At 35.2% G+C, this 26630-nt stretch overlaps 1 protein-coding gene across 13 annotated transcripts in view; it reads left to right on the plus strand.

Moving 5' to 3' along the window:
* The window catches only part of LOC144978020 (twitchin-like), a 159467-nt gene that overhangs the window by 55257 nt on the left and 77580 nt on the right, over window positions 1-26630 (plus strand). For 4 of the 13 annotated variants that reach the window (XM_078923457.1, XM_078923469.1, XM_078923460.1 and 1 more), the window contains 19 exons: window positions 1322-1342; window positions 5729-5873; window positions 6354-6498; window positions 7427-7554; window positions 8926-9015; window positions 9874-10068; window positions 11646-11800; window positions 12209-12353; window positions 13188-13345; window positions 14786-14933; window positions 15344-15471; window positions 16108-16119; window positions 17228-17245; window positions 20235-20406; window positions 21206-21311; window positions 21959-22152; window positions 23910-24082; window positions 25272-25401; window positions 26119-26267. In XM_078923457.1, coding sequence (XP_078779583.1) covers window positions 1322-1342; window positions 5729-5873; window positions 6354-6498; window positions 7427-7554; window positions 8926-9015; window positions 9874-10068; window positions 11646-11800; window positions 12209-12353; window positions 13188-13345; window positions 14786-14933; window positions 15344-15471; window positions 16108-16119; window positions 17228-17245; window positions 20235-20406; window positions 21206-21311; window positions 21959-22152; window positions 23910-24082; window positions 25272-25401; window positions 26119-26267 — 2412 coding nt within the window. The remainder of the gene's footprint in view (window positions 1-1321; window positions 1343-5728; window positions 5874-6353; window positions 6499-7426; window positions 7555-8925; window positions 9016-9873; window positions 10069-11645; window positions 11801-12208; window positions 12354-13187; window positions 13346-14785; window positions 14934-15343; window positions 15472-16107; window positions 16120-17227; window positions 17246-20234; window positions 20407-21205; window positions 21312-21958; window positions 22153-23909; window positions 24083-25271; window positions 25402-26118; window positions 26268-26630) is intronic. The other 9 variants (XM_078923458.1, XM_078923461.1, XM_078923465.1 and 6 more) reach the window with 5 other exon arrangements.

Consider the following 26630-nt stretch of genomic DNA (forward strand, 5'->3'; position numbering starts at 1 on the left):
TCTAACAATTACTCAAATCACTGATATCAAGGGACTGAATCAAGTACCACACGAATTCACAAAATAGACAGCATAGAACATCGCCTGTCAAAGGGAGATAAATTCGCACCATGAATTGAATTACTTTTATCATCGAAATCCTTTATTAAGCTTATCCTATCCTAAAATTTAATGCAATGTTCATGCTTATCCCCCTTTATCATCAGTTACTCAACAACAAATATATCTAGATTTAGATGAACTCCACGGTACATAAACCCGTGAGGGGCATGAAACTAGCTTATATTTTTATAACGATAATAGTAAATATCCCATTGATTTCATTTCCTTGTTTTGAATTTTTGGTTGATTGTTTGATTTTAACCTTGATGTCTGTTTTTTATTTTTGTTTTTTTTTTTTATTTTAATTGAGCTTTTATGCAATTTAACTAACGACATTTTAAAAATTAATTGGGTTTTTTTTTTTTATTAAATAAAATAATTTCTTGTTAGTATTTTTTTTTGTGGGGGGGGGGGGGGGGTTGTTTTGTTTATTCATTGAGGAAAACTCTGTTGCTTCTTCTTATTCTTGTTTTTGTTTTCTGGTTTATTTTCGTTTCTTTTATTTTTTCTCCTAAATTTGTTTTTTGTTCTATATATCTATATAATTTCTTTTTATATTAACCCCCACCCCCTCCCCCTTTATTTAAATTTTTTGTTTGTTTTGGTTTTGTTGTTGCTTTAACAAAACATTTGAATTATTTTTGATTACCTTCTGTTTTGTTTTCATTGTTTATGATTCACGACCTACTCTTTCATCATTTGTTTTTGATTTTGTTCATTTATGAGCGAAGTATACTTATTTGCAGGTCTGATAACCCAATTTGTTTATGGGCTCAGTGTTGTAATGGAAATGCTCTCAAACCAAAGCAAAATATGTAACCCTCGCCTCAAAACGGTATTACGTCGGGATGACCAAGATGCTAAATATTGAATTTATAGCCAGAAATCTCAGACTTTGGTTGAGTTTGTATGTTTTATTGAGGACAGTGATGACTGTATTTTAGAGTCCTAAATAGCGATAATTTATATTTTTGACCAGTGTAACTTTAATTTGACTTTTTAGAATCTGGTTTATTTCGACATAATACCGTTTCGACTCGATGGCTCATATATTGTCCATAACAACAATGTTAAATCAATCCCATAATTACCTTGGCGTTCATTCGTTATCAGACCTGCAAAATAGTGCACGTCGTTTCTGAGTCATTCATATCATTTATCATTTGCTGTGTTTATTTTGTTTATGATTTTGTTATTTGACACCATTTATAATTTTCAGGCCAAACCAGGGGTTGTGGAGGTATAACCAAGCTTTTGTTATAGAGTAGAGATTATCAACCGCTTCCCCCCTTATTCACCTATCCTTAGTTCTATCATTATTAATTATCCTTTTCGATATTAACGCCACAACCACCATACATACTATATATAATAATCTCGCCACCTTGTTAGTCCTCTCCACCACCACCACCACCATCACCACCACCACCACCATTATTATCTCCATCACATCGCCATCGTCGCCGACATCAACATCATCATCATCATCGTCATCATCATCGTCGTCATTGTCAGTATGATACCACCCTATCCACTACCATCAACCACAACAACAACAACAACAACATGAACACACCGTTAACGTTCTTGACTGCTAAAGTTTTACCTTCTTGTAGAAAGAGCAGTTATTGTGTTGCATACTGTGATATCCTCCCCCCCCCCCCCCCCCCCCCCCCCCCCTTCAGACCCACCTCCCTAGAGAAAGACAACGCTTGGTGTTTGAAATATTCCTTTCTCTTCCAAAACAAAAAAATAAATGATCGTAGTCAAGATAGCTTGATCACAATTATTTTTCACTGAAACATTGAATCGAACAAACTTAAAAGGTTAGATATATCCAAGGCTAAAATTATAATGCCGGGACAAGAAACTTTGGAGCTCCATGTTTTGTTTTGTTTGTTTGTTTTTTTTTTTGTTTTTTGTTTGTTTTTTATATTTTGTTTGTTGTTTTTTTTTTTGTTGTTGTTGTTGGGGGGCGGGTGGGTGTTGTTTTCTGTTGTTGTTTTTTTTTTGTTGTTGGGGGGCGGGTGGGTGTTGTTTTCTGTTGTTGTTTTTTTTTTGTTGTTGGGGGGCGGGTGGGTGTTGTTTTCTGTTGTTGTTTTTTTTGTTGTTGGGGGGGCGGGTGGGTGTTGTTTTCTGTTGTTGTTTTTTTTTTGTTGTTGGGGGGCGGGTGGGTGTTGTTTTCTGTTGTTGTTTTTTTTGTTGTTGGGGGGCGGGTGGGTGTTGTTTTCTGTTGTTGTTTTTTTTTTGTTGTTGGGGGGCGGGTGGGTGTTGTTTTCTGTTGTTGTTTTTTTTTTGTTTGTTTTGTTTTGTTTTGTTTTGTTTTTGTTTTTGGGGGGGGGTTGGTGGGGGGGGGGTGGTTCTTCTGAATGTGATCTTATGGATAGAACGAAGTTGACGTCACTCAACTGTTTTTTAATTGTTTTTAGCCAGCCAGCTGGCGAAATGTTGTGAGATTTTTGTTTTTATTTATATATAAAAGCTCAGCCATATCATTAATTGCTAGTGAGTTGTGTTTACAAAAAGAAAAGAAAATCCTGTCCATCGATTCTTTACATTTAATTTTAATAGGCTTCAATAGTCGTGACGTCACTTCCTCGTAATGACGCTTGGTAACTTAGTAACTGGTTCTAAACTATCGGAACAATGGCGGACGCCCTTTTGAAATACTTCTCCGACGAGCATAAAAGTGTATCCAGAGGAGAATAACTTTATAAATCTGATCATTTTTTTAACTTTTATACATTCTGATCCCATGACACATGAAAAAGTTCTAGCCAGTATGAAGAATGAAAAGTACCGATTTTCTTTGTTTAGAACCAAGCTGCTCGTTGCTGGGCGGACGTGACAGCAGACTATTGAATCCTATTTCCTTGTTATGATAGTAAGCGTGGCAAACGAGGGAAAATGAATGTATCCATACTGCCGTTGTTTTTTAAACCACAGTATCTATAGATAGTATGCAGTTGACGTCACTCAAGCCTTTGTTATTGTATTTTGCCATCCGCGTTTGTGAGTGATTCTCACTGAACTGTACTAATCTGACTATAAAAGTTCATGGTTACACACAGTTTTGTGTGTTGGACCGTTATACTTCCGGGTGGCAATGTTATGAGCTTCTTAGCCAAGCGCATACTATCTATATGCAATGTTAACCAAATAGCACATTCACATACTGTGTTCTTTAACAAAACGACAGCATATTATTATATTATATCTATAACTAAAACAGCGATAGAAACCTCTCACCCTCTCTTGTATCAGTGTGTCTAATGGTATACCTTAGTTCTACTACATGCATGGCTGTTTTAAAAAAACTTTTCATTTGCCCCGCCCATATTTATAGAATATCAGAAAAATAAATGATTTAATTGATGCTTATGAGGGACCTGTTCGGTGACCAGTTGCAGTATTTTTTACCTAAAACTTGTTTCATTCTTTGACCAACTGTTTAATAGATATTTTCATTCAAACAAAGGATATCTAAATATCTCTATCAAATTATAGTTTAAAACTGGTTTTTGGCATCTTATTTTATAACCATTTTGAAGATCCTAAAAGCCTTATTAAAGGTCATGGGTTCTAGTCCCGCTCTGAGCGGCGCAAAGTTGAGTCCTTGAAAAAGGCTCTTTATTCGCATTCTTTCAACGTACTCGGGTGTAAAATGAGTACCTACCTAGCAGTTAACATAGTTGTCTTTGTCCGAAAAACATTGTGATAGTCTAACAATCCAAAATGTTAAATGTTGCTGTTGAGCACGTCTATAGTAGATGTTACACTATATAAAAGCCCACGTTTGTTGTTTCTCTTTTAGCTCACTTTGCGGCGCTGCACTGCGGCTAACGCATGGGTTATCCCAATCTTCCCTTGAAATAGACCTTAAAGACAAATTTCCCATCGGGAATGAATAAAGGGATTTGTGGGGGGGGGGGGGGGGTGTTTTTTTTTTTGTTTGTTTTTTTTTTTTTTTTTTTTGGTTTTGGTTTTGGTTTTGGTTTTTTTTTTTGTCAAGTCGAGTCGCTGAGTTTTATTTGTTAATAAATCAATCTGTTTTTGAACAATGCTACAAGTAAACTCACTGAAACAGAAAGCATCCACTGTTAGCTCTTTTATTTTATTTTAAAGCGTATTGTTTAATAATATATTATGTCACATGATCAAACGGGTAAATCAGGTCACATAATATCTCTAAAGGGGAAGAAAAAGCATCCTAATGAAAACTCAAACATGAACGTTTCTTATTATTTATTCCGCTGTTTCCGGGTGACCGCTTTGTCTTCCTGCCTTCCTGCTTAGTCTGGAATTTACGTACTCCCTGGAACTCATTCTTTTGGCAAAACCACTTTATTTCTCTATTTACTTTTTCTTTCCCATTTCCTCCCATCTATCGCTGTGCTGCTATTATATATACAGTACCTGATTTCCATTTGCTCTTAAACACCTTTTCTTTTCAGTCGGAGCTTTTCATTCTATATATTCTAGTTACTTTATAACTTGCATAGGAACATTGGGTTTTGATTCTGACATTGTTAAAAATATTTTCTTTTGTATTTTTTTTTTTTTACATATCACTGAATTTCAGCATTATTTTAATAAAGACAATCTATTCTAATATTTTAACAAAATATGCATCTTTTCACCCTTAACCTTGGTTAAACGAGAATGACATTGGGGTAAAAAAATGAAGATTTATTTCCCATTTTATGTGTATTTTAATAGAAAATTGTGAAAAGTTTGGCATTTTTCAGACTTGATATTTTCTGTGACCTGTTTGGCGCTTTTTATAAAATTAATCTTCAATCTGGCGTATCTAGCCTAGCCTAGCAGACGACAAACTGACAAACGCCAAACAACAACCATGCCGACCATGAAAAAGACCGGGAAATTTTACATTGACTTAAACATTCCAAATTAAACCTTCTACTTCTCTTTGGTTTAGCCCAAAGTGGACTTCTAGTAAATTCAAGTTTATTACCAAAATAAAACTGACTTTTAATCAAATGACCCATTCTTCCGTCAGTTTTGTCAGTCCGCCCACCCACTGAATGAAGCCATGAAATTCATAAAATGAAATTGAAGTGCCAGCAAAATATGTTTTGTTTTTTTTTTTATGTTGAGATGTTTCTCACATTGATACAATATCAGATTTTCGTCAAGCGTTCATCAGGTCAACAAATTTTTATGTGGGATCACTCCCTTCTTTTCCATAGATAACATTGTCCACCATTCATTTGCCATGCATTGTTCTTTAAAATTTTAAGTTATGATTTAGAATTCATTATTCATTTAACTTTTGTCTAAACATGATTTTATTAATTAGAACATTACTCAGTTGTCAGTCATTTTTATCAGTCACATTACATATATTTTTAGAGTGGTGTAAGCTATAATATTTGATAAACGTCTAAACAAATCCTCATTTAGAATTGAGAGAATATGTATTGTCCTAGGTAGGTAGACCGGGTCTATTTTAGATTGAATTTTATCTAGATTTGATATCGGAGATAAAGTTGGCCCCAATTGAAAAACCGCTCTAGATAGAAATACTCCAAAAAAAAGTTATCTTTACAAAATGGTTTGATGTTTACATAGACTAACATTCTAATTTCATTGTATACCTACAAAGGAACTGAAATCTGGCGGCAAATATGAGTTCATCAAAGATGGAATGAAACGTCGCCTGGTTATCAAGAACTGCAATATCAAGGACGATGGAAAGTACAGCTGCAAAGTCTTGGACCAGGAAACCACGGCCGAACTCTTTGTTGCACGTAAGTGATTCACAGTGGTTGAAGGCTTGTAAAGGAAATTTCCTGAATTTTTAAAGTAAAGGATCAAATTACTCAAAAAAGAAAAAAAGAAAAAAAAAGTATTATAGGCCAGATATAAATCTTGATTCATATGTTAAGCAAAACGATAAAATAGCCCATCTGGAATTTAGTAATGTATTTATGTCTTTATCATTTTTTTGTTGTTGGCTGAATAAGGGTTTTGAGCCCAAAACATTCTATGTTTGATATTTTGTTCTTTTTTGAAGCTGCTATATTCACTTTGGTTTATAACTAGATTTAAAGAGAAGGCTTTGAAAGTATCTGAAAACATAATATAGAAGACGACACCCATTGAAATGGAGTATCTTGTAGACCAAACTTCATTTAAGATTTGATGCTAATATTAGAATTGTTGTGTTTTCTATTTCTTATTTTGAAAGACGAGTTTATAATTGTTTTCATGCCTAACCTCAATCCCAGCTGATGTCAAGTTCATGAAGAAATTGGCTGATAAGAAATGCAAAGAGAAGGAGACCATTGTATTGGATTGCAAGGCAGCCAACCCTCACAAACACCCGTACAAATGGATGAAGGATGGAAAACCAATTGACACAGACTCAATCAAGTAAAGTTGCTGTATTTTAGTACTTTTGTTTACTTATTTTTTTGTTATTTGTGATGGCAGTTGTTGAAATGTGTGGGATGAATTAGATACGGTCATTAATTTCTGAGAAAAACATATGAATGTAGTTGCGGTCCATTGTATCGTTATTCGTTATTCTGTAATATTGAGGGTCAAGCTATGTTGTGTGTTTGTGGAATTTCAATGAGTAAATGTATGATTTGATATCGTCAAAACCTACATAGAGTTGAATTGACGTAATTTTTTTTTTTGCAGGTCTGATAGCCTAAATTGTCATAGGCTCATTGTTATAAAGGAAATACCCTCAGACCAATGTATTTTCTATGACAGCAATGTTAATTAAACAAGCTTATATTTCAATTATCTGACCCACTTAAGTGTGGTCCTGGGGTCAAATGCTTGTCTGAGTAATCTGCATAATGTTCTTCGTTACACTGACTTTCTGAACTTGTTACGTGCAGGACAGTTCGTATAAATGTGCAGCTGTGTGGTCTTGTGGTATGACAATCGCTTTCCATCAGAAGGTCCTGGGTTCGAGCCTTGTTCAGCACATAGTTGAGTCCTTGGAAAATGCTCTTTACTCACATTCTCTCACCGTACACATGTGTAAAATAAGTACATGGCCCATTAACAGTGTCAGGAAAAATTTATAATATCGCCTAACAGTCGCCATGTCTTATGTTAAGTGTTGCGGTTGGTCAGGGACCCTTTGTAAAGCGCTTAGAGCATGTTTAGTAGATATTGCGCTATATAAAAGCTCATGTTTGTTTTTGTTTTTTCTTAATCTACTACACTTCGGCTACATTCTCTTACCTTCAATTTTGATTTAAGACTATAGCTCTAACATTTATTGTTTTATGGCTTTGCCCTTTTATCTTTTTATCTTTTTTTTAAATTCTCATTACTTCAGATATGATGTGAGTCAAAAGGGAGAGGCGTATAAGTTGACAATCAAAGATTGTGACATTGGGGATGAAGGTCAATACACCTTGCAAGTTGGTGAAAGACCGTGCAGGTGTAATGTTGAGGTTATTCCATGTAAGTATTAGACCTATTTGTCAGCATTGATTTAGAATTGACTACAAATGTATGTTTTCATGTCTGTTTGGCTCTCTCCATTTTACTAACAAAGAAGGAGACGTTGACTGGTTGAAGTTTGGACAAGCAACTGTTGAGATTTTTTTTTCTCTCAAAACAAACATATTCACTTTTCTTTTTTATTTAAAAAAATCCAAGCATAGTTTCATTCAGTACAAAATATCATTGTTTAATGTCAAACAGTTATATCCTGAAAAATGTATAATTGTAAATTAAAAAGGTCTAATGCTTTTAAAAATAGCGTCCAGGAAACTTTGTCGAAACATTGTTATAATGTGGAATAGCTAACTCGTCCTCAAAATCAACCATAATATCTCTATTGACACAATTAGCTGAATTGAATAAAACCAAATTAGAATTTCTAAGGTTAATGCAGGAAAGAAAATAAGATTGCATTGTAACAAAATTATTCAAGATATATGCAGAGCAAAATTGGTGGTTACATGCACTGGCTGAATTGTGACAAAGACACTGGCTGTTTTTGCTTGTGATTGTTATATATAACAATGTGAAATTGAATGTAAGCTTCGATTAAATAACAAAAACATGAAATGGACATTTCGGGTTTCCCCTTTGTCAACAAAACAGGATGAATGAAACACTACAGACAAATGAGATAATGTGGTAGTGGCGTTGTTAAGATGAATAACCAAATTTGTGATTGTTGGGCATCAAAGTTTGAGCCCTTTTTTGTTCACCTAATATTAATCATATTATTTATATGTGATCACAGATGTTCAAAGCTAAGAGAGATACTGAGTTTATCATTTATTCAACCCTTTTATGACTGCCTGCATATTTATAACGAGTCATTTTTTATACGAGCAATCTATCTTACCGGCCATTTTCTGGATTTTCCCCAAAACTTCACACCCAACTAACACAAAAATATATTTTTTATCACTCAAACACAATAGCAGTAAGTTCTTGTGATAAATAATTTCCTTAGCAATACAAGCTCTACAACGCACTGTTCGTTTTCTTTTAATTTTATGATGTACAAGAGAAATTTGAATAAGAATAATGTTAGTTGTGTCGTAACGAATGTGACGATTTTCCTATAGTTGATAAGGAGAGGGTTAAACCTTGTCTTGTGCATCAAAAAGACTGTTTTTGGGCTTAATGAGGACATGACTAGCAACCTTTTAGTAAACACACAATAAGAGCTTGATGGGATGTTAGAATGAAGGCAATACTTACATTGTTGTTTAATTACAATTAATCTAATCTACTCCAATAGAGTAATTAATTCATAAATTAATGTTAAGCTTTCTGATTGTTGATAGAATATTTCTGTATCCTTTCTTTCAGTGCCAAGGCCTCCAAAGATTGACAAAGATGCTGTCAAGGATATATTTGTCAAGAAGGGAGATGCCATTGAAGTCATTGTGCCTTTCGATGGTAAGTTGATCTTGGTAAATCTTTTAATGTAAAGTGGTTTAACCACTTTTCAATGAATGGAATGTTGTAGATCAGATCTCAGGTGAAGACGTGATATCTTTTTTTCAATAATACTCCTGTCCACTAAAATCAAAGTCAAAACATTTTTTCATTGCTCATCAAGAACTGTAAAATTGTTTTGATTGAGGGTCTAGTCTTTATTTTTTCATTGCTGATAAATCTCCTGGGGGCAGCGTACCCGAAAGGTACCTAGTTCAATCACTTGCCGCTGCGCTGTGTGGCCTTGAGCAAGTCACCTTGCCCTGGCTCATTTTGCGGCGCTGCATTGAGACTGACGCCTGGGTTATTCCAGTCATCCCTTGGAATAGACCCTAGAGACAAATTTCCCCTATAGAATGAATAAAGGGAATTTTATTTTATTCATTAAAAATTGAGCATTTATATAACGCAATATCTACTAAACACGCTCAAAGCACTTTATAAAGGGTCCCCTAGCCAAAAGCAGCTGTTAACATGTAGCTCGAGTCATGACATGACACCTGTTAGGCTATATTACGTTTTTTTTCTGGACAGAGACAACACTGTTAATGGCCAGGTAGTCATTTTACACTACATGAGTGCAATAAGAAAATATGAGTAAAGAGCTCTGAGTGAGGCTCGAACCCAGGACCTTCCGATCCAAAAGCGAGTGTCATACCACAAGACCACATAGCAGTGCAATACTTGACGACATAACCACACAAAGAAATATGGATTTAAAAAAAAAAAAACACTGTTTAAACATTCTAGTGGAGTTCTTCAACCGATGGAGCCAACAACAACAACAATATGCTTGATTTCTTTCATTTTTTTTTTCAGGTGCTCCCATCCCCCGTGCCCAGTGGGCCAAGGATGATAAGCACATGGACGAAGGCGATACAGACACTGAGACCCTGGCCAAGGTCACAAAGCTACGCATGTATGGAGCACAGAGAGGGGACACAGGCACTTACAATCTGACACTTTCCAATGAAGCTGGTGAAGACAGCTGCTCCGTCAAAATCACTGTTATGGGTGAGTGATGTAATGAAAGTGACCTGTTTAGATCTTTGTTTTTATAATTTCATAATTTAGATGCCTTAATATGTTGTGAGTGGAGCCAAATAGCACACAATTTATTATATATGACCCTTCGCCTCAAAACGATATAAAGTCAGGTTGGTTAATATGTTGAGAATTGAAATTATAGCCAGAAATATCAGACTTGTGTTGAGTTTATATGCTTTATTGAGGAAAACGGATACCATGTTTTAGGGTGCTAATGCCAACAATTTTTATTTTTTACCAGTTTCACATTTAATTCGGCTTTTAAGTATGTGGTTCGTTCCGACTATATTTCAACAGCAGAAAATGAACAAATGATCTCATTTATTTATCTCTTATCCTTCTTCTTGTCTTGATCGACATGTTTCCATGTCATGGAATATGTGTCAGTGCATGACATAATCAGTTAGATGGGGAAAATTTGGGATTTGCATTTTCTGAAACAATATGCTCACCAGAGCATTTTAACTTTTATTTGAAGTAAATCGGGTGATTTTTCACGAAATATGGTCATATGTATGGGAACAGAATCCAGCAACTTCTCTCAAATTTCATACTTTTTCAACTTGACTAGCTGTAAAAAATATTCAGAAGTGAAATTAAGCTTTGATATTTCCCGAAGATGTACAAAAAGGGTTGATTTAATCATTTATGACAAGAACTCATTTTGGATCAAAATTGACCTTCTAACTAAACTTGACAATATCTCAGTTCAAACCTTTTCACCATCCGACTGATTATGTCATTCACTGTAACATATGCTTTGCAAAAGTATTATTATTACAAGCTTGACTGCGATTGTCCATAGCCAAATTCATACCCAAGTCTCAATAGCCATCATATCTACATTTATTTTCTGACCAAAAAAACAAAATCAAAAAAAAATTTGAGATATATCCATTAAACATGCTCAAAACGCTTTACAAAGGGTCCCTGACCAACAGCAACATGTAACATGTAGAATGAGGCATGGCGCCTGTTAGGCTATAATACAATTATTTTTTTCCGACAGAGACAATGCTTTTAACGACCAGGTACTCATTTTACACCTAAGCATGGTGAGATAATGTGAGTAAAGAGCCTTTTCCAAGGATTCAACAATGAGCTGAGCAAGGCTCAAACCCAGGACCTTACAATCCGAAAAAGCAAGTGTCATACCACAAGACCACAGCCGCACAACAAGACCATGCTCAAGCTGTACTAATAGCTTATTTATTTATTCACGAAGTAACATAAAGGAGTTTATCATTCCTTTATTCTTCTAGGGGACGAAGTGGCCAAGTGGTTAAGGCATTGCACTGTGATCCGGATGACCCGGGTTTGAGCCCCACTTCGGGCACTTTCGTTTTTTTCCTTGAGCAAGATTATTAACTCCCAATTTGCTCACTTGGACAACATGGGTGATTCCTGATGACATCAGACATCTTGTTTGATGAGTTACCTATATTCCTTCATGGAATGCCTAGGTGAAGATATCTTATGATATCGTGGCGCAAAAGGCATAATTTTTTTTTTTAATTATTTTTTAAATTCTTTTTTATCTCCAGATGCTCCCGGTTGTCCTCAGGGTCCTCTAGAAGTAGTGGACATTTACTCAAATCGCTGTGCTCTTTTGTGGGATGCCCCCAAGGATGATGGCGGCGCTCCTATTACCCACTATGAGGTGGAAAAAATGGATGTTGACAAAGGAAAATGGGAAAAGGTTCGCATCTTAACTTCTTCATTCTTTTTTCCTTTTTCTAATTATTTTCCTCCTCTCCTCCCTTTTCATAGTTATTTTTATCTTCTAAACCAAATGAGAAATTTATATTGTGCAATGATTCATCTTAACAACGCCACTTCCACATCATCTCATTCATCTGTAGTGTTTCATTCATCCTGTTTGTTGGTAAAGGGGAAACCTGAAACATCCATTCTATCCTATCTGTTTTCGTAATTAAATTGAAGCTTACATTCAATTTCACATTGTTATTTATTTCTTAAAGCTTCGAGCAGCAACATTTACATGAAAATGATGAAGGGAGCCATTGCTAACAGAGAAAATAATGAACACTACTGTTACCAATGGAGATACATAAAGACATAAAATTCTGTCAATTTCCAATTTCAGGTGTGTGACACTGAAGATTTGGAGGTGGATGTGTGTGATCTTGAAGAAAAACACAAGTACCAGTTCCGTGTGTCTGCCATCAACTCTGAGGGACAGAGTGAACCATTGGCTTCAGCTGGAGCTATCTTGGCCAAGGATCCATGGGGTAAGAATATAAAGGGGGGGGGGGGGGGGGGGGGGGGGGGTTCTCATGTTCTATTTTTTTTTACTTATCCAAACCAGCGACCACCTGAGCTCTAGCCCTTCGGTCTTGTGCCATGACATAGAAGTTAGACGTCTTTTATAGTTGTTCCAGGTAACTATAAAGTATGTTACTGATGCTTGGATTTGGTGGGACATTCCGTGCATCTCAGTTCTTCAAGAGGATCTCATGTTCTATATAAACTCTTTGCCAAAGGGTCTGCAAAAGTAGTCCTTCATGTCCATTAATGCCCACGGATTTAATTTTTCCCCCGGTTTTTATAGCATGAAATGGACAATAGCATTTTCTTGCTACCCTTTAGACAGGATGCTAGTCTATCATAAAGTACTTTCTGTCAGATCTAACCGTCATCTGTTGGATGGACAGACAGATTGGGGGTGGGCAGAAAAAAATCTTGATTTCATCTGGAATCGATGTCAGTCCCTATGTTAAGCATGGCCCTGTGAGAGATGGTGTGAAATATCCCCGTCTTGTTTACTTTTATAATAACAAAGAGCTAATAGGTTCTAAAAACCTTTCAATGCTCTGTGTGACTTTTATGCATAGATACAATTTATCAATTATATAATTAGTATTCAATATCAATTAATTGATAATATAGAGAATTAAATAGCTAGTACATAAATAAGTGTCATATTCAATATTCGAAGTATAATTTACTCTATTTACATTCATTTGGCATGTCCGACTTGTACATTACCCAAGCTAAGTTGGGTTTTTTATGGGTTTTTTTTATTTGCGGACTATAATTGATCTTGGGATTTTATTCAATTTCAGATCCGACAAGCCCTCCTGGGGAGCCAGAGGTGATTGACTACGATAAGGATTATGTGGAAGTGAAATGGGCTCCTCCCGAGAAGGAAAACGGAGCACCTGTCAGTGGCTATGTCATCGAGTACAAAGAGAAAGGAGAGGGTGACGATGACTGGAAGAAGGTTCGTTATTGAAAATTTTGTGAACCATTGGTGTAAACTTGTATTATGTTGGGATGAACGAGATATTCTGTATTGATTCAAAAGTCAAAATTAAGTATGAAATTTGGATTTCATTTTCATCGTCATTTAGTGTAAGTTTGTCTTCTTGGGAAACTTTTTCTTTGTGAATTCTGAACATTTTGAGTAATCCCAGCTTTATTGCAGTTATTCTCCTGGTTGACTTGACTTTTTATCCAACTATAGAACTGCCTCAAAACTAAATTTCTCTTAACCAGTTAACAGTTGGAATCTGGAAAAGAAAAAAAGTATTTTAAAAACTTGGCCAGAAAACTTGTCCTTCAAATATTGATCGATTTAAATGACCCTCGTTTGGCAAAAACTCTCAAACCTGAGACCTCACAAGGTTTTTCCAGAGTACAGCAATTTACTGGTTAATGGTCTAAAACTAAAGAGGCAAAGTTTTCCCCTTAAGGCAAAGTCACCACAGTTGATGGTATTCTTGATTACTGACCATTAAAATAATTTTTTTTAAACTGAAAAACTAATATATTTCTATTTCAAATCACTTTCATTTTACAATTCACTGTTAAACAATCGCTCGCTGACTAATATAGAAATAAAAGCACCGGCTTGAATCAATTGTCAAAATTTAAATATTTTGTTTATTTTCATTCTTTATATGAGATATACCAATGAAGTATTACAATTTTTGTTTTATATGACAGGTCTTTGTAGTTTTGTTGTTGTGTTTTTTTTATCTTTTCAATAGAATTTTTTTTTTTTATAATATATGTAAGAAAAGGTGACAACATGCATTAATTATGTCACCATGGAGACAAAAACACCATCACAATAATATTTCTTCTTACGTTTAACATCCTGACATACACCCCATTAGTTATCAAAGTTGTTGTGTTTTTGTAATCAATATTTAATGGCACCAACTAACCCTCTCCTTACCAACTACAGGGGAAAATTCCAGAAAATGTCTGGTAAGGAGAGGGTTAAACAATCTGACAACTCTTCGTCAATGATTGATTGGCTGGTGTATTTATTTTGGAACTTTTATGTCTTCAAAATCAATTTGACTTACAATTTTGAACTATTTTGCGGCTATGTGGTCTAGTGGTATGACACTCGCTTTCGGATCGGAAGGTCCTGGGTTCGAACCTCGCTTGGCGCATAGTTGAGTCCTTAGAAAAGGCTCTTTACTCACATTCTCTCACCACACTCAGGTGTAAAATGAGTACCTGGCCGTTAACAGCGTTGTCTTTGTCCGAAAAATTGTAATATTGCCTAACAGGCGTCATGTCTCGTCCTACATGTTAAATGTTGCTGTTGACCAGGGACCCCTTGTAAATACGCTTTGAGCACATTTAGTAGATATTGCGCTATATAAGAGCTCAATTTATTATTAATTTGTATTATTATTTTATTCAGGGGACTGAACTGGGCCCTGAAAATCAGGGAACTGTCAAGGGTCTCAACGAAGGCAAGGAGTATGAATTCCGTGTCATTGCTAAGAATAAGGCAGGTCCTTCTGCTCCCAGTGATTGTTGTCCGCCAGTACTTTGCAAGTCAAGGAAAGGTATGGGGTGAAACATGTGCCTACTCATGTAAAATTATTTTACAATGAGGAAGGACAATTTCTAATGCTGTTTGCTTTTGTATTTGGTTTTTTTTCTTTTACATTTCTTACAATATGGATTATAATGATATTTTTTTTCAACTATTCACATATTACAAAGACAAGGGAGATAAGTTTGAAGAAATAAATAACAATAAATCTGTCTTTGAAGCTTCCATTCCATTCGGCTATTGTTTTTTTATTTTATACAGACCATAACAATCCAGAACACCCAGTTAACTATGACAGACTCAATCCAATATTGAAATATGGACTAACAGTTCTTTATGCATTATCAACTAGTGCTAATATTTCTACATTTTGAAAATGTGTAAAGTCATTTATCAGTTACGATTCAATGTTGTTCCCAGTCAAACCTAGGATTGACCACAAAGCTGTCACTGAGAACATCCGCATTAAAGTTGGGCAGAAATTCAATATTCCTATCTCCTTTATTGGAGAACCGAACCCTCAAGTTGAGTGGAAGGTCAAGAATCTGGTAAGTTGTCGTGAAATTCTTTCAAATTTTGGGGTTTTTTATTCCGTCTTGATAATCCTTTTCAAAGAATTTGGCAAGTTCTTGATCTCATCTCATCGTTAAATTTTTTGACTTAATTTTCAACATTTTTTCAGACATTTAGTAGGATAGATAGGTTTGTTATTCTCTTCTTAATTTTCTGTATTCTGTATAGTTGAGTAATTTTTCAATCAATTTGAGATACAGTAATTCTATTATATTAATTATTTTTTCAGCTGTTTTTGAATTTGCTTTTTTTTTTTTGTTTTAGTTTGTTTGTTTTTGCATATAGATCAGTCAAATTATTAAAAATTGAAATTTTGATATACAAAGAATTATTTACTCAATTGTAAATCATTACGATACACATATTTAATGTTGATGACACAAAACACTCCAGGTCTTTTTTTTTTTTTACCAAGATTATTTTTCTGAACTAATCGTGTCTTCTTAAATCTCACCACAAGTTTTGATTTTTTAACGTTGTAACTTAAAATTGCCCTCCCTCCCATTCCCCCCCCCCCCCCCCCCCCTCCTCTCCAACTCTAAAACTCATAATTTTGCCTCATGTTTATGTCTCCCATTTTAATCCCTTTAAATCTATGATTAACTTTTTAGGGAGCACAGCCGGTAAGTCGGTACACAGATATAGATGCCAATCCCTTAGATGGAATTGTATGATCATAGCAAAGCACAGTCAATGTTCTGTTATTGTTAAATTTATTTTTATTAAAACTCATCCACTTTGTAGATCCAGTTATCTATAATATTTCCATGGTTTTCTCTTGTTTTCTCTTTCTTTTTTTTTTTAATCTGGGGATGGGAATGGGGCGCATTGATGTTTCTTTTTCATTTTCTTAATATTTTATTACAACAAAGAGTTTTATAAATTGGTTATATTTGATCAGGAAACTTTGATAAGCTTTGCTGTGGTGCATTTCAAGTAGTTAGCTATGAAATATTGACAAGAAAAACTTTACAGTTTCAACCTTTAATATTATTAAAAACTCACGAATCTTTGCAACTTCATTTGAAAACAATTGTTTTAACATAACATTGTGAACATTTTTTACAATATGGTCTTTTCAAAAGGTTGACTCTGTTAAAAGAGTTTCTATGGATCCAGTTCAGCTTTTAATTCTGAACCTGATACTTTCCATCATCTTATCCCCCTTCTTAGTCCCTCATTTCCTTGATTTACCTCCCCCTATCATTTGTTTCTACGTGTGTGTAACCAAATCCTAGATGAGTTGAAATAGTGTTGTCTATATTTTGTAAAAGATTTTTTTTTAAATCGATGTCATTTGTTAGACAAGAAATTATGTCATCAAATCTTTTTATCACCTACAATTCCGTGTATAGACATCAACTTGCTCTCAATTGAATCCGCTCTAAGAGTAATCTCATATAATATTGAGGTATAGACAGAGGTATATTAAATATGTGATATTTTTTGCTGCAATGTGTTTGTTTAATATATGTCTGCTATGTGTGTCATAAAGTCGTTTGTCCATGTGTGTATAAGTTCATAATGTTATTAGTGTTGTGCAACACTTGTTTTGTTTTGTTTTGTTGTTTCTGTCAACTCTAGATATAATTTGATATTGATGTGGAAAATTTATTATGTTTACATCAACCTAGTCTGTTTGGTCTACTAAAAACACAAGAAAACAATAACTTTACGTATCTTTTTCGATGCTAATTGTACTAAAATCCTTCAATGTTATTCTTCTCCCAGGATGAGACCACAGGAAAAGTGAGAGGATATTGGTTTTATTACGGGTTTTTGATATAACACACATAACTCAATGTTTAAAACACTAGAAATAGCTTACCGTTATTGTTAAAACTGTGTTTTTTCACGTCATTAATTATGATTATGTCCATACTGTTATTGTTAAAACTGTGTTTTTTCACGTCATTAATTATGACTATGTGCATGTTATGCCTATTGTAAAGGCATGTTGTGTTAAAGGAAGCACTAGCACTTATAATTCACCTTCACTCAATGCAAAACCCTATGTCTCGCCCCTGTTTCAGGTCGTTTTAATCTTTGTATTATAAGGGTTTCAGCATCAGTGAGGTAGTGAATATGTCCTCTGTTAGCTTAGCTTCCTATGGATGCTTTTGTTGAAGCGTCTTGTATTGTCTGCATTTTTATATATCATTATTTCTATGTTTTTCTATTCTGTAATTCATTTTTTAAGCTAAGAAAAATTATCTTTCTTAGTATTTTGTTATTACTTATTTACATTCTTAATTCTGCCTTCCTCTTAAGGAAAATAAGCGGTGACTTTGACACATGTTCATCTAACATTTCAAATCTGAAAAAGTTGTTCAATGTTGAAAGTAACTGCCTGTACAATTTCGTTTTATAAAGCTAAATGCTCACAATCTAATATTCAGTTGTCACTTATCACTATAAAAAAACATGGTTTTAATTCTCTTTTTTTTCACATCTTTAAACAAAGCTTTACTCTTCACGATTAAACTCACGCTCAGTAAATAATCAACACAACACATTAATCTTTGCCTCTTTTATGTTTTCTTTTGAGTGGTCAAATGTTGTACAACATGTGTGTAAATATGAGTTAACTATGTCTATATTTATTGTCCCCAACACACCCAGTGGCTTTGTTATGCCGGCTGGTTGAATGTTATACTTTTCTCGTCATTCTTTTTTTAACATCTCTTCGTCGCCATGTTATCATTCAAATTAGAATGATTCATGTGTACTGTAATCAACCAGCTTTGGGTCAATCAAAAACTATGTGAAGGAAGACAAATTGGAACATCTTTGAAATTTGTTCTTTTCCAATTTGATGAAGCTTGTGGAAAAATACAAATCGATGACAATATTGCTGATTCGTTAATTTTAAACTTAAAATTTTGAATTGGGGGGGGGGGGAATGTATTCTAATTTGCAGGTCTGACACCCCAAATTGTTATGAGCTCATTGTTGTAATGGCAATACTCTCCAGCCAACGCAAAATATTGTCCATTTCAGCAATGTTAAAGAGCCATAATTGGATTCAGTAGTCTGATGTCACGCCGCCCGGCAATGGCGGCCATCTTGGTTCCAAACAAAGAAAATCATTACTTTTTATTCTTCATGCTGGCTAGAACTTTTCATATGCCTTGTGATTAGAATGTGTAAAAGTCAAAACTTGATCAAATTTATTTATTTTTTTCCTCTGGATACGCTTTTATGCTCACCAGGGAAATATTTCATACGGCATCCGCCATTGTTCCGATAGTTTAGAGCCAGTGTTACTGAGTTACCATGCGTCATTAGGAAGGAAGTGACGTTACGACTATTGAATCCTATTGCATTCGGTTATCAGACTTGCAAATATGTACACATAAGAAGGAAAGGAACAAGTACCGTGTTTATGGGTCTAACTTCAATGATCTTCCAAGTTCCTTGGTGGAGTGGATCAGATATATTGAATTACGACCCCTAATGTCTTCCAAATGGTTTTTGAAGTCTTTGACAACCACCTCTGTCTGTGTGAAGTAGATTAGCTTCGTTTTTGTTGTTGTTTTTTAATTCATTTGATTAATAATTTTTTAAAAATCATTTTTGTTCAATAAGTAACAATCATTTTTTATTAAAAATATGTTTACCAAATAATATTAAATGGCAGGCTAAGAGAGATATGATACAGGATCATATTTTCAATTTTATTTATCTATTGTTTTTGTAGTTGAGAATACTGTTACTTTTTTGTTCAGTATTCTATTTGAACTTATTTTTTTCGTATGTTAAAGTTTTTAGTTATTATTATTGTAACAGTTGTATTATGAGTTGTTTTTTTTAAGCATATATCTGTATATAGAACATTCTTTTCGTGTAAAACATAAATTGGTTTTCTGTCATGTTATTGGACATTGCACTTAAAATATTAGTTGTTTTTTTTTTTAAACAACAAACAATAAAGGTGTAAAAGAATTTATTTGTAATGCTGAGAAAAAAAGTTATTTTGTTTCTCCCTAAGCATAGATAGAATTCGCCCGAAGTAGAGGCAATTTTCTTCACAATCTCTCTTCACACATTAGTGAAAGGGGGGCTGGATCTTAAAGATTTAGTGGAAAGTAATTGACAGACAAATATCCTTATCCAGTTGGTATTCAATTTCTGTTATTATCATTAACACTACAGAATCCGTGAAAAACTCAGACTCTGTGGTCGCTATAGCTTCAAAGTATTACAACATAGATATCATATAAAAATAATATAATTCTTAATTTGTAAAATCTGTAATTAAATAATTATTACCATTTAAATTGAGCTCTATGTGATTATTGGGGGAAGATGGGTAGTCAATCATTGTTTCATACTTGTGTGTTATGTCCCAGAAAGGTGTCAAGTTGTCAAGTAATTTGTTGCAATCGCCCATGTTATCAAAATGCCATAACCACTACAACTTTTCTATATCCAATTGTTTTTGTAATTGTGAAAACTGTTACTTATTTGTTCAGTGTTCTACTTTGAATTTATATTTTCGTCCGTTAAATGTTTTTAGTAATATTATTTTTGATAATTGTCTCATCCTTCATAGGATATGTAACTTTTTGAATATTTTTCATACTTTCAGTCTCTGTTTGTTTTTTTTTATTTTGTTATTTTTGTTGTTGTTTTTGTTTGTTTGTTTGTCTATTTGATGTATTGTATAAATTCTGAAATCTATCCAATGCACACGTATCGAAATTGATCTCATTTATTAATCTCTCTGGATCTTCAGAAAGGGGAGACGGTAAAACTAGAACCCTCTGATAGCATTAGTATCACCAATGTACCCAAAAAGACCACGGTGGACTGTAACAATGGTGTACGAAGGGACACTGGGGAGTACACGGTCACGGTCAGCAACAAGCATGGATCTGACACTGCCACTATCAACGTGGTTGTCCTGGGTAAGATTTTGATCGTTATTGATCTTGGCAACATGTAAGCTGCTGAACCTCTTAGTGTCAAAATCACTTATGGAGTCAAATCCTGGTTTACATACCAACACTACTATACTACTATTTTTTCTTCTTCTTCTTCTTCTTCTTCTTCTTCTTCTTCTTCTTCTTCTTCTTCTTCTTCTTCTTCTTCTTCTTCTTCTTCTTCTTCTTCTTCTTCTTCTCCTCCTCCTCCACCTCCCTCCCCCCCCCCTCCTCCTCATCCTCCTCCTCCTCCTCCTCCCCTCTTCTTCTTCTTTTAAATGCTCAGTCCCATTGTGCACTTTTCACATGGCTTATAAAATGGAAATACTAACAAACTTGAACATTTAAATGACGGATGATATGTAAAAACATGAACAATGGCTCTTGAAATGTCAATGACGAGCTCATTCCTGACAGACATCCAGCATGAGACAAAACAAGCATAAGGACATGATTCTAAATTTGCCATGCCTAGAGCCGGAACAAACAACAAACAAAACTCCTTTTTCTCTTCTACTGTATCTCTTTGGAACAAGCTCCCTCAAGAGGTTACCGAAACTGGGTTTCCTAAATTATTCAAATTAAGAAAGTAAGGAGCAGGCACCAGTGTAAGATAAAGATTTAAATAAGTGTGATGCCAGACAAAGCAAGAAAGAAAAAAAACTCAAATGTGTGTGTGTCCTATCCATCTCCATTTTCTTTTGTATAATTGCCTTTCAATTGCTCTTCTCCACACTTCTTCTAACAGAATGTCATTGTTTTTGTTTTTAACGAATACTTGCAGGACCACCAAGCAGACCATCAGGACCCTTAGAGGTCAAGGACGTAAGCAAAGATAGTGCAACATTGACGTGGAAGCCTCCAGCAGATGACGGTGGCAATGATATCAAGTAAGTCTTCCAATTGAGGTCAATGCTTCAAACACTAATATAATGATGTTTAAAAAAATATATTAAAAAATAATCCTTCAAAGCCATTGGGTCCATGGAGTCAGATTTTATCCCGGTTTTGCTAGCGTGAAACGGACAATAGCAATTGCTTTACTAATCCTGACTGCGAGGATGATAAGTAGTCTTCGACTTTGTGCTTTATCTTATTGTATTCAAGGGAGAGAATTTAGTTTCCAAAAGAGGAAATATTTTTTAAAATGAACATTAGTAGTCCTTCAGATCCATAAGGCCCATGGAGCCGGAGTTTATCCCGGTTTCCTCTGCATGAAATGGACAATAGCAATTGCTTGCTACCCTTTGGATAGAACACTGGGTTCGAGTCTCGCTCAGCGCATAGTCGAGTCGTTGAAACAGGCTCTTTACTCACATTCTCTTACTGTACTCAGGTGTAAAATGAGTACCTGACCGTTAAGAGCGTTGTCTCTGTCCTAAAAAAATTGTAATATCACCTGACGGGTGTCATGTTTTGTTCTACATGTTACGTGTTGCTGTTGGTCAGGGTCCCCTTGTAAAGCGCTTTGAGCACATCGACTGTATATTGCGCTATATATAAAGCTCAATTATTTTTTTTCATCTCATAATCCTAGTGGCTATCGTGTGGAGAAGTTTGACATGGCCAAGGGCAAGTGGGAAAAGGTGGCCAATGTAGTGGGTAACAAGTGCACAGTTCCCAAGTTGGTCGAAGGCCACGACTACAAGTTTAGAGTGATTGCTGAAGGACCAAATGGGGATTCAGAGGCCCTGGAGACAGAGAATCCCATCACTGCCAAGAATCCGTTTGGTGAGTTGGACATTGTTGTATTTTCCTGATGTCTTTTAACTCTCTCGAGTTCATATGCATGGAAAATCAAACAGATTTGTTCGATTTTTAATGAGGGTGAACTAGAGAGAGTTAACTCACTCAATCCTAGAGATTTTTTGCTACTTTTTAAAATTTGAAAAAAATGTATAAAAATGAGCATGTACATAGATAGTTTTATTCAACTATCATTAACATGCAAAAACTAAAATCATTAGCTTTGATAGTACGCCTATAATTTGTCTCAAGAAAATGTACTACATAGTCATGGGGTAAAAGTAACCCGGGTAAACTACGGTTATAGTCGGTGTTAGGGTTGAGTGAGTTAAGTTCCTCTTTTTAAAATTTTTAAATATTTTAGTTATTTATTGCTCTCTTATTATATATTATATTTTAATCCATTAATATTTAAGATGGGTGAGATTTGGTTTCTTGTATTTGATTTTAAAAGTTGAAGGGTCAAATGTTAACAGTGCAACAGGGTATCTGTCATGATTTAAATACAATTGCTACTTATTCTTATTATCATTTTGAATTGACATTTGATTACGTTTGACTTTTTGTGCGGCTATGCAGTCTTGGGGTTTGTCACTGGCTTTCGGATTGGAAGGTCTGGGTTCGAGCCTCACTCAGTCCATAGTTGAGTCCTTGGAAAAGGCTCTTTACTCATATTCTCTCACCTTACTCTGGTGTGAAATGAGTACCTCTGTCTATGTCGGGAAAAAAATGGTAATATTGTCGAACAGGCGTCATGTCTCGCTTTACATGTTACGTGGTGCTGTTGGTCGGGGACCCTTTGTAAAGCCTTTGAGTGGATATTGCACTATATAAAAAGCTGAAAAAATATTATCAATTAATACAAATTACAATTGGAATACTATTAATCATTATAACTAAACTAATCAATGCCAGGCCTGGTGCGAGACTTTGGCATTGTATTGAAACATTCTTTTTCAAACTATTTCACATAATGTTATAGAAGACGAATTATAAAAATGAAATTCTGCCATGAACTTGCTGTAAACATGTTTTGAAAGGGTCATAACTAAAACGTTATATAAAACTGTTATGCAGTCTATAGTCTTGTTGTATGACACTATCCTTTGGACCTGTAGGTCCCACGTTCAATTCCCACTCTGGGAGGTGCAAAGCTTCTCTACACACATTCTCTCACCATACTCTGGTGTAAAATGAGTACCTGGCTATTAACAGCACTATCCAGCTAGAAAAAGAAATTGTAATAATACCTCACAGATACCATGTCCCATCCTATATGATAAATGTTGCTGTTGTCTTGAGACCCCTTGTAAAGCACTTTGGGGATATTTAGTGGATATTGCGCTACATAAAATCTATATCAAGTTTTAAAAAAATTTTGTTATGGTTGTATAACATTTTACCTTTTTCATGCGGCTATGTGCCGAATGGTATGACACTCGCTTTCGGATCGGAAGGTCCTGGGTTTCAACCTCGCACGGCGCATTGTTGAGTCCTTGGAGAAGTCTCTTTACTCACATTCTCTCACCGTACTCAGGTGTAAAATGAGTACTGGGCTGTTAACAGTGTTGTCACTGTCCGGAAAAATGTAATATCGCCTAACAGGCGTCATGTCCCATCCTAAATGTTAAATGTTGCTGTTGGTGAGGGACCACCCCTTGTAAAGCACTTTGAGCACTTTTAGTGGATATTGCGTTATATAAAAGCTCAATAAAATTTACCTTATCCTAACTGTTCCTCAGATGAACCGGGTCGCCCTGGCAAACCAGAGGTTACTGACCAGGACCGAAACTTCATTGCCATCAAGTGGGAACCACCACAGAGTGATGGTGGAGCTCCTATCACTGGCTATGAAGTGGAAAGGAAAGATCCCAAAGCTTCTCGATGGAGCAAGGTTACCAAGACACCTATCAAGGTTGGAATATGATGATGACTTATTTCTCTTAATAATAAATGAATGAATATGGCTGTGCAGTCTCTATGGACGTTTGTTTTTGTAAATGTATTTGTAATTGTGTTGATGTTCATACCATGAACCAAACTGAGCATTGTTTACCTCACATGAATTGCCTTTTATTTGGACAATAAAGATTATTATTATTATTATTATATTATTATTATTATTATTATTATTATTATTATTATTATTATTATTATTATTATTATTATTATTATTATTATTATTATTATTATTATTATTTATTTATTTATTTATTTATTTTCAGCTGTTAGTCATTTTAGGACATTGATTGTACTAATACCCTCTCACTGCAGATTGGGCGCCGATTTTTAAAGGCACCCAAGATCTGCTAAACTGTATTATATGGTAAAATAAAGGGAATAAAATGACTGTTATAAAAGATACTGAACAAAGTAAACGGCATATCAGCCTTTTAGGCATCTCTAGATTAAGATCTGCTAAAAGTGCAGCACAGCACTGTTCAATGTTTCCAATTCTCAATCCAGATAAGAGTTAAAAATCGAACTACTTCAGTCTGTTTCACTCATGCATTGCTATACTTACTTATCCTCTTTGGGCCTTGAGGCACATAGGCCATCCACCAGACATCTCCATTTTTTTGCGATCGGCTGCTTTTGCGGTGGCTGTATTCCAGGACAGGCCTGCTTCCTTTAATTCTTTCTCCATGGTCCTTCGCGAGGTTTCTTTGGGTCTTCCCCACTTTCTCTTCCCATCTGCTGTCCAATACAGGGCTGTCTTGGGAAGTGACCCTTTTTCCATTCTGGCCACATGACCCAGCCAACGCCATCTTCTTTTTATTTGGCTTTCAATACAAGTGCAGTCAGCTTTCTCTAATAGATCCACTGTTTTTATTTTTGTAGGCCAAAATAAATTTAAAATTCTTTTTAGACACTAGTTTTGAAAGGCTTCTAGTTTCTGTGTTAAGGAGGATGTCATTTTCCAGCTTTCACTTCCATAAAGCAGTACACCTAAAACATTGCTTTTGTATATTTTCAGCGTTGTCTTTCTCATAATTTGCTTTGATTTCCAAAAGTTTTTCCATACATTGCTATGGTAATCTCTTATTATATGAATCACATGACTTATTACAGCCTTTTTAATACAACAATTTTTATTTTATCAGGAACCCAATTACAAAGATGAGAAGGTCCAGGAAGGCAAGGAGTATGAGTACCGTGTTACAGCCCTCAATGAAGCTGGTCCTTCTGAGCCCAGTTCTGTGTCTGTCCCCATCACTGCTAAACCCACAAAAGGTTAATTAGTTATCTGTTTACTTCTGTACCATTATACTTGTCTATTAAAGAATATTCCTTAGATGTTCCTAAATGAGAGGATCCATTGGATAGCTTAGTGGTTAGTGCGACTGCTCGTCGATCCCTCTCTCTCTCTCTCTCTCTCTCTCTCTCTCTCTCTCTCTCTCTCTCTCTCTCTCTCTCTCTCCTCTCTCTCTCTCTCTCTCTCTCTCTCTCTCTCTCTCTCTCTCTCTCTCTCTCTCTCTCTCTCTCTCTCTCTCTCTCTCTCTCTCTCTCTCTCAGCCAGGCTAAGAGTGCTGTATCAATAGAATCTCTGACACTATGTAAATATTGCTGCTTGAAGCTCAAAGAAATAAATAATAATGTGAAATTGAATGTAAGCTTCAATTTAATATTCAAAAACAGATAAAATGGATGTTTCGGGTTCCCCCTTTATCAACAAAACAGGATGAATGAAACACGAATGAGATAATGTGGTAGTCACACTTTTAGTAAGTTGCTAATAGCAATAGATTACTATTTCAGAATCTTTTAAACAATGTTCTCCAGACAAGTTGGATGCTTATCTCTATGACAAGAAATAATAATAATGTCTATTTAATCAGATGAGAGAAAAAAAAACAATGTTTTATATAGCACAACCACTAAATGTGCTCAAAGCTGTTATAAGATATGACTTTTTAATCTATAATGATGATTATATTTTTTTTATTACAGAGGCACCCAAAGTGGATCTGAGCAACCTGTTTGGTGCAAAGGAAATTAGAGTGAGGGCTGGGGAGCCATTGAATATTGGCCTCGGAATTTCCGGTGCTCCTCAACCCACAGTTGAGTGGCAGAAGAATGGCAAACCTCTTGGAAATAATGTAAGCTTTGCTCGATACTGTTTACATTATTGCCTTATTATAATATAGAAATAAGCATAAATCAAGGTCAAGGTTTACTGGGTGGGGATCCTGACCTCCCATAGTGGGCAGGGAGGTACAAGCTGTGTCTTCTATCCCCCCCCCCCCCCCCATACCCGTTTTCCAGTTGTTTTCTATCGTTGTCTTAGAATGAGATTGCTTAGTTTTGTCCTGACCTTGGGCGGATTCCTTGGCTGGGAGGGAAACAGTCGAATGTATAGTTATAGTTTTGGGAGATGATATTTTTTTCCTTGTAAATCATCTCTCTGTTATGCATTGTATTATGTTTAGTTTACATATTATATTATTTGATTTGTATACATT

The sequence above is a fragment of the Berghia stephanieae genome, chromosome 8 (genome assembly GCF_034508935.2).
Source record: "Berghia stephanieae isolate SIO BIC M18660-M18661 chromosome 8, UCSD_Bste_1.3, whole genome shotgun sequence".
Classification (NCBI taxonomy): Eukaryota; Metazoa; Mollusca; class Gastropoda; order Nudibranchia; family Aeolidiidae; genus Berghia; species Berghia stephanieae.